Source organism: Neophocaena asiaeorientalis, unplaced genomic scaffold (assembly GCF_003031525.2).
Source record: "Neophocaena asiaeorientalis asiaeorientalis breed wild unplaced genomic scaffold, Neophocaena_asiaeorientalis_V1.1 scaffold202, whole genome shotgun sequence".
Lineage (NCBI taxonomy): Eukaryota > Metazoa > Chordata > Mammalia > Artiodactyla > Phocoenidae > Neophocaena > Neophocaena asiaeorientalis.
The window spans coordinates 1,764,522-1,778,838 of NW_020172627.1; the positions used below are offsets into that span (position 1 = coordinate 1,764,522).

General features: G+C 37.2%; 1 protein-coding gene across 3 annotated transcripts in view; it reads right to left on the minus strand.

The window, feature by feature from the left end:
- Positions 1-14,317, minus strand: part of PARG (poly(ADP-ribose) glycohydrolase) — a 116,563-nt gene that overhangs the window by 8,999 nt on the left and 93,247 nt on the right. For all 3 annotated transcript variants that reach the window (XM_024739051.1, XM_024739050.1, XM_024739049.1), the window contains 3 exons: positions 12,234-12,312; positions 10,690-10,798; positions 3,604-3,709 (listed from right to left, as the gene is read on the minus strand). In XM_024739051.1, coding sequence (XP_024594819.1) covers positions 3,604-3,709; positions 10,690-10,798; positions 12,234-12,312 — 294 coding nt within the window. The remainder of the gene's footprint in view (positions 1-3,603; positions 3,710-10,689; positions 10,799-12,233; positions 12,313-14,317) is intronic.

Consider the following 14,317-nt stretch of genomic DNA (forward strand, 5'->3'; position numbering starts at 1 on the left):
TGGCAGGCGGACTCTCAACTACTGCACCACCAGGGAAGCCCGCCAAAGCAATTTTTGACAAAGAATAACAAAGCTGGACAAATCACACTCCCTGATTTCAAACTCTACTACAAAGCTACAGTAGTCAATACAGCATGGTACTGGAACAAAAACACACAGATCAATGGAACTGAATAGAGAGCCCAGAAATGAACCCATATTTATGTGGGCAATTAATCTATAACAAAGGAGGCAAGAATACACGATGGGGAAAAGACAGCCTCTTCAATAAATGATGTTGGGAAAACTGGACAGCTGCATGCGAAAGAATTAAACTGGACCACTTTCACATACCATATACAAAAATAAATTCAAAATGGATTAAAAGTAACACCTAAAACCACGAAACTTCTAGAAGAAAACATAGGCAGTATGTTCTTTGACATAAGTCTTGGCAATGTTTTTTGGATATGTCTCCTGAGACAATGAAAACAGAAGCAAAAATCAACAAATGGGACTACAGTAAACAAAAAAGCTTTTGCACAGTGAAGGAAACCAACAAAACGAAAAGGGCCACCTACTGAATGGGACAAGATATTTGCAAATGATATATCCAAAAAGGGGTTAATATCCAAAATATACAAAGAACTCATACATCTCAATGCCAGAAAAACAACCAACCAGTAAAAACTGGCCAGAGGACCTAGACAGACATTTTTCCAAAGAAGACATACAGATGGCCAAGAGGCACATGAAAATATGCTCAACATCACTAATCATCAGGGAAATGCAAGTCAAAACCACAATGAAATTGCACCTCACACCTTTCAGAATGGCTTTTATCAAAAGACAACAAATAAGTGTTGGTGAGGATGTGGAGAAAAGGGAACCCTTGTGTACTGCTGATGAGAATATATATTGATGCAATATATATGGAATATAGTATGAAGGTTCCTCAAAAAGTTAAAACTAGAACTACCATACAATCCAGCAATTCCACTTCTGGGTATTTATCTGAAGAAAATGAAAACACTAATTAGGAAAGATATATGTACCCCTATGTTCACTGCAGCATTATTTACAATAGCAAGATATGGAAGCAGTCTAAGTGCCCATCAATAGATAAGTGGATAAAGATGTGGTATATATATACAATGAAATACTACTTGGCTATAAAAAAGAATGAAATCTTGCCATTTGCAACAACATGGATGGACCTAGAGGGTATTATGCTAAGTGGAATAGAAAGACAAATACTATATGATTTCACTTATGGGTGCAATCTGAAAACAAAATAAATGAACAAACATAACCAAACAGAAACAGAGTAATAGATACAGAGAACAAACAGGTGGCTTCCAGAAGGGAGAGGGTAGGGAGGAAGAGAGAAATAGGTGAGGGGGAAGATGTATAAACTTCCAGTTGCAAAATAAATGAGTCATGGGTATGAAATGTACAGTGTAGGGAATACAGTCAGTAATTACATAAGATCTTTGCATGGTGACAGAAGACAACTAGACTTATCATGGAGATCATTTTGAAATATACAGAAATATAGAATCACTATGTTGTATACCAGGAGCTAACGTAATATAAGTAGGTCAATTATACTTCAGAAAAAAATAAACAAACTCGTAGGAAAATATGATCAGATTTCTGGCTACCAGAGGCAGGAGGCTGGGGGAAAGGGAATTAGATGAAGGTAGTCAAAAGGTACAAACCTCCAGTTATAAGATAAGTAAGTACTAGGAATGTAATGTACAACATGATAAAGATAACTAACACTGCTGTACATTATAAATGAAAGTTGCTAAGGGAGTAAAGCCTGAGAATTCTCATCACAAGGAAAACAGTTTTTTTCTACTTCTTTAATGTTGTATCTATATGAGATGATAGATGTTCAGTAAACCTACTTGATATTCATTTCATGATGTAAGTCAAATCATTATGTTGTACACCTTAAAATTATATAGTTCTGTATGTCAATTATATTTCAGTAAAGCTGGAAAAAACCAACAAAACAATATATGCTCACAACAGAAAAATAATCTCGGTAATTGAGAAAATTACACAATGAGAATCTTGTGTATACTATACTACCCTTAATAGTCACCAGAGCAAGCAAAGCCGCAGTCTGAGAGAAAGGCTTTTATGCCATGAAGAAAAGAAACAAAATGAACACATTTATAAAGCTTCCCAAATTGTCCATCACAAATGACCAAGGCTTATGGTAGACCTTGTTTCTGGATTGATGATATGAATCTACTCATTTATTTTACTTAAGAGAAAAACAGAAAAAAGTGTCTGTCATAAGATCAATAAGCCCAGAGTGAAAAACAGGCTTCCTCAAACAAATTCAGGATGATAAAGAATTTCATAAAATAAAACCCAGAAATTCCTTCTTCTATAGACCTTCAAAACACCAAAACTGACAACATGTGGTTTTTGTTTTTGAATATGAAGAAAATATGGGTGAAAGCCTTTAGAATAAAGGAATAGAGAAGATTTTTCTAAGCATGCCACAAAAATGTAAACACATAAAACATAACTCCACGTGACAACAACTCAACAGGCTCAAATACATAAACCCTATGAGTATCCTTTGTAATAAAATTATAATAGCACCTTCCTGGGTTCTGTGAGTCATTCTAATGAATTATCAAACCTTAGAGGGGTTGGTTGTGGAAAACTCCCAAGACTGGTAGCCAGCTGGTAAGAGGTGCAGGTGGGCGGGGGGACACCCCCTCCCCAGACTTGCATCTAGAGTCTGCAGTAGGGGCAGTCTTGTGGAGGATGGGTGTCCTTAACCCGAGGGTCTGTACTAACTTCAGTGAGTTAGTGTCAAGACTGCACTGTAGCACACCCAGCTTATGTCACCAGCTGGGTTGACAAAAATAGTAACCATGCTAAGTAATAATATAATACTATTCTCTATAATTGACACTCCTGAGAGGAAAGCAAACGTCATAATATGGTAAATGACCAGTAGCTTTGTTGATAGGTTTGTGATTTTTCTACTATAAAGGGCAAGAAATGTTTATCCTTCTTGAGTACCGAAATGCCTCCTTATCTGTGCCATTCATGCAGCTCTCCCAAGCTACAGTCCCCCACACTGTGTACCTCTATTAAAGCACTCATTACTATGTGCTGCATTTGTCTATGCCTCTCTCTCATATGCTAGACTGTGAATTCCAAAGCAGGGACTACATCTTATTCACCTTTGTATTCTCAGGGCCTACCACAGTGCTTAGGCAGTGGCAGATGCGCCGTAAGTTTGGTGAATGAAGGAGTCAGTCATCAAATAGCTCTGTCCATAAAAAATCACTTCTGTAAAGGAACATGCTTGAATGGGTGCTTTGGCTTGAAACTTCATAGTAATTTTGGCCTCTTCTCTCTCTTTATTCAACTAAATACTGTGTCTTATAGATCAGAGATAAGTGACCTCTGCAGGTAAATAATAAATAAAAATACGGATTCCTTCATATACAATAAGAAAAAAGGATGGTGTCAAATATTCTTTTTCTCTTCTTTTAGATCTTTGTGGTTAGAAATCCGGTTTGAAGGACTAACTCTTCTCCTTAGTCAAAATACTATTATCCTTCTTATAACAACTGATTCACTCACCTTTTAATCTAGCATCGCCCCCAAAGGCACCACAGCCCCAGTTTCCTGTGGCCACTGCAGAAAGATTCTCTGAAGAAACTCCAGGACGAAGAAATCCACAGTAAGCCTGCAGGATGAAAGAAATATCAAAGCACGTGAATGACTAGACACTAACAGTATTTCTGACTGATGTACTAGGATCAGTATCCATTATCAAGCTTATGTTATCTCTCTCTCTTTTTTTCCTAGGGGCCAAAGTACAGGGGAAAAAGAGAAAATCCTGGGATTACACAAGGAAGAGAGTAAGAAATGATCAGTTCTATTATTTATTTGCTTTGATGCTGGGCAAATCAAAGCCCTTAAACCATTACAGGTCTCAGTTTCTTTTTCCAATTCAAACAAATATAAAGGAAAATATCAGATATTTTAAGAACTAATGGAATCCCAATCACAAACCACAAGGGAGTGAAGGACAGAAAGGCATTTAAGACACTTTTATTTGAAAACTTTTGATTACCATTTTTTTCATTAAGGTAAAGAGTTACTATTATGCTTCCTCACCACTCTCTCTCTGAATTATTGGGACTTAGATTAATAACTGTGATTAGCTTTTAAATGTGCTTCCTGCCAATGAAATGCTTAAACAACTATAAATAAAATGAGCAAGTAACTATATATAAAAAGGATTCCTATACCTGGTTACAAGATAACCTTTAATATCCCTTCCAGCTCCAAGATTCTCTAGTTTCACAGCTCTGTTTTAAGCTAGAATATTTTAAAATTTGCCAGTAACCTGAGAAAAGTACAATATATCCTGAGGATGCTAAGTTTTAATTAAATGAACAGCTCATTTTGTATATGAGAAGACTGCAGTTTAAGGTCCCAGAGTTTCTGATTTCTATTTCTTTGCTGTCAGACAAGTTGGTCTTTCTGCCTCCAAAGGGTTCTTAGTTTTCTGAAACTATCAGACTATATTAAGAGGTTTAAAATAATAGCAAAGCAAATCTCCCCTGGGCTTTCTCAAGTACCAAACCCTAAAATATAGCTTATGTATAACAGTAAATAAAATAGAAAGAATGATGTGTGACAAATGTTCCCAGAGAAAAACCAAGGATAAAGAAAGATGCTTCTGTGAAACCCGCACATAGAAATACTGTAAATTGCTCTCTGAAGTTGCTACAAGGGTATAAAAATGTATTTTATACCTGTCTGGGTGGATTAACAAGGCCATTCCTTCCCCCCCCTCCTTGGCTGTAAATCCTGACAGATATTAATTATAAGTTGGTACCAGACCATTACTCAACACTGTGGTACAGAGCTTACACTAGAACTCACAAATTACCTGTATAATCAGATGCATGGAGCATCTGAAAATCTCTTTCAGGTCAAAACTATCAAAGAGCTCAATTTTTTTGAGTAGGTTCTTGAAAGATACAGTCTCTGCCTTTATGCCAACAAGGGGGTGAACAGACTTTCTGTCAGAATAGACATAACTTTGCCACTTGCTTTCCTGTCAAATTCTCCAAATATGTCTAGAAGAAAAGGAAGATTTCTTAGCCTCCTAGTTTGTGTCATCTCTGTTTTATACCATCAGAATGGTTTTAGTTTCTTTCACACTGCTATCTCTACATATCTGGGCTAACTTTTCTTTAATGAGCAAAAATAGCTTAGTAAGACTAAGGCCTAACAACAGAGAATTTGAAATATTTAGATTATTAGAAGCAAAATCTAACCAATTTTACTTAAAAAAAAAAATCTATCTTGAAAAATGACCATAACAAAAAAAACCCTATAAAACTGAAATTAACCTGCATTTGGTTAAGTAAGTAAAATAAAATGAAACTTTAAAAATGTAATCAGATAGAAATTAAATGATATAAAATACTTACACAGTAATTAGGTATAAAGAATAACTGATGATTCAATACAAAATTCTTTTTTATTCAAGCCTAATTGATTTACAATATTATATTAGTTTCAGGTGTACAGAGTGATTCAGTATTTTTATAGAATATACTCAATTAAAAGTTATTACAAGATAATGGCTGTAACTCCCTGTGCTATACAATATATCCTTGACGCTTATCTATTTTATACATAGTAGTATAGTATCTCTTAATCCCATACCCCTAATATGCCCCTCCCCGCCTTCCCTCTCCCCTTTGGTAACCACTAGTTTGTCTTCTATATCTGTGAGACTGTTTCTGTTTTGCATATACATTCATTTGTATTATTTTTTAGATTCCACATGTAAGTGATATATAGTATTTGTCTTTCTCTGTCTAACTTATTTCACCAAGCATAATATTCTCTAGGGCCATACACTTTGCTGTAAAAGGCAGAATTTCATTCTTTTTTATGGCTGAGAAATATTTCCTTGTATACATATCCATTTGTCTGTTGATGGGCAGGGCACTTGGGTTGCTTCCGTATCTTGGCTACTGTTACAAAATTTTTATTCTGTTTGAACCAACCATTTCTCTATGATGGCCTAGTGGCGTGGGATGGGGGGGGCAGAAGGAGGGAGGACATTATATAATGTAAATACATTATACTGTTTGCTAAATTAATAATTTAACAGTTTTTGTCCTAAAGAGTTGTTCATGACTTCCCTGGTGGCGCAGTGGTTAAGAATTCGCCTGCCAATGCAGGGGACACGGGTTCAAGCCCTGGTCTGGGAAGATCCCACATGCCGCGGAGCAACTAAGCCCGTGCACAACAACTACTGAGCCTGTGCTCTAGAGTCTGCGAGCTACAACTACTGAGACACGTGCCAAAACAACTGAAGCCCGCGTGCCTACAGCCCATGCTCCACAACAAGAGAAGCCACCACAATAAGAAGCCCACGCACTGCAACGAAGAGTAGCCCCTGCTCTCTGCAACTACAGAAAGCCTGCGTGTAGCAACAAAGACCCAACGCAGCCAAAAATAAATTTTAAAAAAAGAGTTGTTTATATGAAATCAATCTACCGTACTCGTCTAACTTAAACTAATACATAGTTGGTATTGAAAATGACTTTCTGATGTTTTAGAACACTGTGATTTCTTAAAAACAAACATAACATAAAAAGTTCCTTAAGAATCTTTTGGAAGAGAATAAAATAATATTGATTAAGAGTCTTAAAATTATACTTAGATTCAGTAACAGTAATTTTATAAATTTCTTCTTTTGTAAATTTCTTTTATTTGATTAAATAACTGTACAAAGATGTTTACTACATTATAGATAATAGAGAAAAACTTGGGACCACCTATTAGTTCAAAAACAGTGGCTAAGTCCTAGTATATCAATCCAACCAATTTTGTGGCCATTACACATATTATTATAGGGATTTCCCTGCCAGTCCAATGGTTAAGACTCTGTGCTTCTCCTGCAAGGGGCACTGGTTCAATCACTGGTCAGGGAACTAAGATCCCTCATGCCATGTGGTGCAGCCAAAAATAGGTAGATAGATAGATTTAAAAAAATCAAATTTATTTAAGGAAACATCATGAAGATCATTAGAAAGTATGAAAAATATAATTTATGGATAAATTAAATAGATAAATACAATATTATAGGTAACTTTTGCACACATTTATATGAAAATTAGTATTCATGTGGAAAGACCTACAAAAATGAAAACAATTATTTGAAAGGTAAAATTATAGATGATTTTTTATCTTTAAAATAATTGTAACATTAGTAAATTGATTTTGCCTTTTTAAGATGCAATATAGGGACCTCCCTGGTGGCACAGTGGTTAAGAATCCGCCTGCTAATTCAGGGGGACACAGGTTCGAACCCTGGTCCGGGAAGACCCCACATGCCGCAGAGCAACTAAGCCCACGCACCACAACTACTGAGCCTGTGCTCTAGAGCCCACGAGCCACAACTACTGAAGCCTGTGCACTGCAACAAAGAATAGCCCCCACTCGCCACAACTACAGAAAAGCCTGCACGCAGCAGCGAAGACCCAACGCAGCCAAAGATAAATTTTAAAAAATAAGTATAAATAAATAAAAATTTTTAAAAGATGCAATGAAAACACCATGTAGACCTTAGATTTCTCATATGTGAAATCAAAGACTAGATTAGGTTTCTCTATGGTTATCCTGATTCTATACATTGAGAAACTTAAGGGAAAACTCATTAAAAATGATACATTTTGAACTAATATTCCTGAAAAGTAACACAGACTTCAAGAAAAGATTATAAATGATCAAATGTTGAGCTTCTTAGAAATATCAGCAGCAAGTATTGATCAGTTGTGTTAATTAAGCTCTGATTTAAGAACAATCCCCTTCCAAACTTGGTGATAACAACAAAAAAAATCTGACTTGAATGAAATAAAACTGCTATTGCCAGGTTATTTAAAGACTCAGTCTTTTTCTATAAAGTATGTCTCGGGGCTTCCCTGGTGGCGCAGTGGTTGAGAGTCGGCCTGCCGATGCAGGGGACACGGGTTTGTGCCCCAGTCCGGGAGGATCCCACATGCCGCGGAGCGGATTCCGTGTTGGTAATACTTACAACTAACTTAACCTATTCACATATACCAAGGCTTCACATCTTTAAAATTTCTCGTGCCTTTGAGGATGGGAAACTGAAGGTTAGTGCTATCCAAGTAAATGTAGAGAGTATCAGTTAGCCGTGGGCAATTTAAAAAGAGAAGATTTACTTATGTCCAGTGTTATCTTTTAAAAAGATCATATTTATAGATGATTTCTAAAAGTGAATGATCTAGCTCCTCCAGAAAAGTATTTGTGGGAATATAAACGTTATCATGGAAAAAAAGACTTGCCTAGTGGCACAGTGGTTAAGAATCTGCCTGCCAATGCAGGCGACACGGTCCGGGAAGATCCCACATGCTGCAGAGCAACTAAGCTCGTGTGCCACAACTACTGAGCCTGCGCTCTAGAGCCTGCAAGCCACAACTACTGAGCCTGTGCTCTAGAGCCTGCAAGCCACAACTACTGAGCCCACGTGCCGCAACTACTGAAGCCCATGCGCCTAAAGCCCATGCTCTGCAACAAGAGAAGCCACTGCAATGAGAAGCCCACGCACCACAACAAAGAGTAGCCCCTGCTTGCTGCAACTAGAGATAGCCCACGTGCAGCAACAAAGACCCAACGCAGCCAAAAATAAATAAATAAATATTTTAAAATGTTAAAAAAAAGGGAGCCTTTAAATATGTGTTAATGTACGATAATGGTTAAATACATTTACTTTTCATATGCTTCTCTCCAAACTTTTCATGTTTTTCTCTGCCATAACAAAATACCATGGACTGAGTGACTTAAATAATAGACATTAATTTTCTCACAGTTTTGGAGACTAGAAGTTCAAGATCAAGGTGTCAGCATGTTTGATTTCATTTGAGACCTCTCCTTGGCTTGCAGATGGTCACTTTCATGCTGTGCCCTCACATGATCTTTATTCTGTGGGTATGCACCCCTGTTTTTTTTTGTATGCCCTAATCTCCTCTTTTTATTAGGATACTAGTTAGATTGGATTAGGGCGCTCCCTGCCATCATTTTAACTTAATCACATCTCTATACATTCTGACCTACTGGGGTAAGGGCTTCAACATATGAATTGTGGGCGGGCTGGGGGGGACCCATACCTACTGCTTATATAAATGTCTTCTAGTATCAATGACCATGTGACAAATTCACATACACATCTGATGAAAAGCTAAATATAAATCTTATTCTACTTGATATGCTGTGTAATAAAAACATCATGTGCTTGGAGACAATTGCTTTAAGGCAAGAGTTTAGAACAGCGAATGCAAGCTCACAATTAAAAGGTACCTAATATAATAAAAGATATTCCTCAGTAATATCAGGTGAAAGAGAAATTATATCTGTTGATATATCAAAGAATAGTCTTTTTGGATAGTTTTTGGAATCTGTGTGTAAGTTGAACTTTGGAAAATAGTGCATTTACTCTTCAAACTTTTATGAGATTCCTTTGAGAACTTCAAACATTAATATAACCTAATAAATTATATATTAAAAAAACATGTTTAACAGTAAATTAGATTCCTGAGTACATTAGAATATGATAATAAATGTAATTATATTTGAAATATCTACTAAGTTTTAAGTGTACTAAAGTCTTTCTGGATTATTTGGTTATTTTACTAACAGCATGAGAGGCAAGGCGGTTGAGCTGGGATAAGCAGAGCACCACAGAGAGGCCATTCCTGTGGTAAGACCCAGGGAAAAGATGTGAAGATGATATACTGAACACCACACATGCCAATCCAAGGGCAGTCCCAGTCTGCCTGCAATGGTACACCTAGTCTGTCATTCCCAGAAGTCTGTGTAGGGATTGGCACATGGATAGTCATGCAAAACCACAACCTCATTATCTTAATAATGAACTTCATGACCAAATCCTACTCATGGAAGTTAAACAATGGTTTTCAGAACTGGGTCAGTCTTCTTGGCTGTGAGAGTAATTTGAGGAACTAAAGAAGACATCAACTGTTTTGGTAAGGCCCTATCTATCTAGAGAATAGACTTAGAACACTATGACAGTTTATTTACTATGGTTAACAGTAGTAAAAATTTAAACTAACAATAGGTCTGGCTCATTTTTCTATTTCTGTAACACAATGAAAAAAAAAGAAAATGACTATAGGAGACAAAACTAAGTAGCACAGAAAACCACAGATTCCATCATAAATATGTCAAATAATTTATATGTCTTACCTATACGAGAACAACAGTGACTTGACTTTCATGGTTTACGTTTTAATCCTGATAAGCACACCTTGTAGAGAAAAATGTCATTGGGCAGGTCTGATAAAAACTTTCAGGGTTCATTCATTTCTATATGGTTTTACAATGATAATGTTCCAAAGCAACTAAATGTACTTGATGAGATAAATGCATGTGTGGGGCCTAATATCAAGCAACAGTCTATCTGGCATCAGTAATCAAACAATTACGAAATGGAAAGTACATCCTGTACAAGCTGACAGACACATTAAATCAGGAGAGCTGTGGGCAGACGTACTGACACTGCAAGAATTACCAGAAAACATTAATTTCAGCATTAATAAAATGGCAGTAAATAGATGACAGCTGCCAGATGAACTAAGAAATAAGGTTACTGGCCTTGTTAAGCTCGCGTCTGATTTTCTCAGGCACAAACTGGTCGAGGTAGCGTCTGAAGTGAAGGGCATCGATGGCGACGATTTCTGTGCCGCGCCGCTGCCAGTCGTCCCTGGGGCAGGACAGATGGGGGAAAATGAGGAATGGGGAAAGGCACTCATAAAATAAAACCCTCACAAGGGTCAGGTTTCTGAGACTTTGGCAGGGTTAATACATTACAAACAAACCAGTGGGTATATATCTCAGCAAATCAGGAGGGTAGAAAAACACCATTTTATTTTTAAATTCCAAGGGATACATATTGTGGACTGCCAGGCATTAAACAGTAAAATGAAAAAATAGTACGTATTATAAACAGACACATCATTAACAATGAGTCTTCGAGGTTAAAAGATTTTGGGGGCAAACGAAAGGAATTCAGTTCTTTGTTTTCCTCCAATACTAAAGACATGGCGTTTGTATCTCAACAAGAGCTCATTCCTCCTTTGTTCTGAAAGAACTGCTCTAAGTATTGAGTTTGTAACATCACCATTTATTGTCCAAGAACGAATCCCAAGAAGTCAAGTTCTGTAAAAAAATGTGTAATAATTCAGTACAAAATTCTACCTACTGTGCTCAGTTGCTGACTGGGCAAAACTATTTTTAAAAAGGCAAAGAAATCAAAGCAGACGATAACAATTTGCCCAAGGAGGCAGGAAAAACTGGCTGAGATGGTGATTCTAGAAATGTGAAATTCCAAATATTTCATCTCTTTATAAACATGCATATACTGATATGGCAGTCAACTTTTCACACTGAAGAATACCCACAGAAACCTTCATGTTAGTCTGTAAATAATTATCAGGAATTAAACATTCACATAGATAATTGTTGCAACCACATATTTTAACCAAAACAAAGGGAAAGAGACTAGGGACTGGACTTGAGATATTACAAAGATAAGGTTGTATGGCTACATGGGCAATAGCTGATTCTTTCTGCCACAATGGCTCTTTTGCATTGAAACACACATACATAGGCCACAGACATTTTCTGTAAAAATTTACCTCTGGTAAACCAACTTAGTGGGAAAGCAAAAATGTCAAAGTGTAAAAATATATTTCAATAAGAACTAGGAGATTGCAGCAGCAAAATTCAACATAGGTTCTGCTATCAACTGTTTGTGGCATCAGGCAAATTGTCCCAGCATAGGTTTCCCCCACTTAACCTAATCTCACAGAAAAGGTAAGGATAACTAAATAAGCTGTTTAAAGGCTTTAAGCTCTAATTAGTTCGACCTTGGAAGTTAATCTCCACTGGCTGCTTACAATTAGCAGCTGAGCTGTGCCTTTCTTCTTCTTGGTTTAGACATTTGGCTTTTCTCTGTTGTTCCCTTTGGTATATGGAGATGGTGATACTGTTTTAACTACTAACGAAACTGTACTACTGAATTTACGAAGAAAATTATATTTCTGAAATAAGGATAGATGGGAGACAGACTGTACCAGGGTCAAACCCACATTCCTTAGCTTTTGGTCATGAGATGCTAACGTCAGAAATGAACTCACCTTTCACTCCTGTCTTCATGGCTCCGGGCCCAACGGTATGTTTCGGCATAGCCTGTGTATTCACTGTACTGTTCAGTACCTGAAACAAATAATCTGCCACTATTAGTTTTGAGAAAAAAATTTCTTTTTGAATTTTATTTTTTTTTATACAGCAGGTTCTTATTAGTTATCTGTTTTATACATCTTAGTGTATGTATGTCAATCCCAATCTCCCAATTCATCCCACCACCACTGGCCCCAGAAAAAAATTTCTTAAGAACTGCACCTTCTAAAGGGTCTCTGTTAAGAAACAAACAAATAAAAAACTCCACTGGTCTTAATGACTTGTTATTACTTCCCATAAAGAAAAAAATGATGCCTTCAAATGCCACCGCAATTATCATACAGTGAATGAATGTCCCAATCAACAAAGAAAACAAAATGTCTGTCATACTCATTTCTTTCTTTTATGAGGAGTACATAAAGATTGTGTTTTATAAAAGTCCACTGTCGGGCTTCCCTGGTGGTGCAGCGGTTGAGAGTCTGCCTGCTGATGCAGGGGACACGGGTTCGTGCCCTGGTCCGGGAAGATCCCACATGCCGCGGAGAGGCTGGGCCTGTGAGCCATGGCTGCTGAGCCTGCGCGTCTGGAGCCTGTGCTCCGCAACGGGAGAGGCCACAACAGTGAGAGGCCCGCGTATCGCAAAAAAAAAAGTCCACTGTCTTCAATGTCAGTGATCAGATGGTTTTTTATTTGTGTTGTCGAAAAAATTAATTTTACATAAAAACATTCCCTAAGAAAAGTGTCAATAAATTTAAATTTAGGATTTGCCTATCAACAGGCAATGTACCTCAAAACTTTGTAAAACTATGATATTATGCCTGAGAAGACAGGGAGGGAAAAAAGCATAATTAACATTCATCTGATGAGAAGATGTACCAAGCTTGGCATATAACATAGATTTCTAATTCACTGGACCTAAACATATCAAAAGGGATGGTGTCAAAAGTGTTCTATTTAACTAAGTAAATAAGCTCATTCCCACTCCTATGGTCAACTCAATAATTACTTGACCTGATAAGAATCAACAAAACAGTAAAATTAAAAGCTGAAAACTTGAGCAAGATTATACTTTTCACATTAAAAAAAAAAAACAAGACAACATTGAGAACTAAGATTAATGATATTTTTAGTACAGTTGACTCTCAAACAAATGGGTTTGAACTTCACGGGTTCCCTTACACTGTAGATTTTTTTCAATCGTAAATACTACAGTACTAGACAATCTGCAGTTAGTTGAATCCACAGAGGTGGTCCCCACAGATGATGGAAATGTGTATTCAAAGGGCTGACTGAAGTTATATATGCGTATGAGTTATATGTGAATTTTACGGTACTACGTTTCTCTTCAAAAGGTACACTTCAGTGGGATTCCTACCAAAATGAATAAACTGAATCTAGTTATGAAAAAACACTGGGCAAACCCCCTCAAAGAGATATTCTACCAAGTAACTGGCTTCAATGTTTTAAAAATATCAAGGTGAACAAACACAAGTTTGAGAAACTGTCCCAGTTTAAAGGATACATGACAAGTCTATTCAAGGTGTGATCCTGGATTGGACTGTAGACTGGGTGGGGGGGAAAGCTACGAAAGATATAATTAAGATAATTGATAGAATATTGACTAGGGATTAGCTAATAGTATTTTATCAATGTTAAATTTCCCAATTATTTATTTATTTATTTTTTGCGGTATGCGGGCCTCTCGCTGTTGTGGCCTCTCCCGTTGCGAAGCACAGGCTCCGGACGCGCAGGCTCAGCGGCCATGGCTCACGGGCCCCGCCGCGCCGCGGCATGTGGGATCTCCCCAGACCGGGGCACAAACCTGTGTTCTCTGCATCGGCAGTCAGACTCTCAATCACTGCGCCACCGGGGAAGCCCAAATTTCCTAAGTTTGATTAACTATGCTGTGCTAATGTAAGAGAATGTCCTAGTTCTTAGGAAATATACAATAAAATATTTGGGGTAAAAGGGCAGAATGTCTCCAATATACTCCTAGTTCAGGAAAAGAAAATAGAGAAAGAATGATGTAGCACATGGGGCA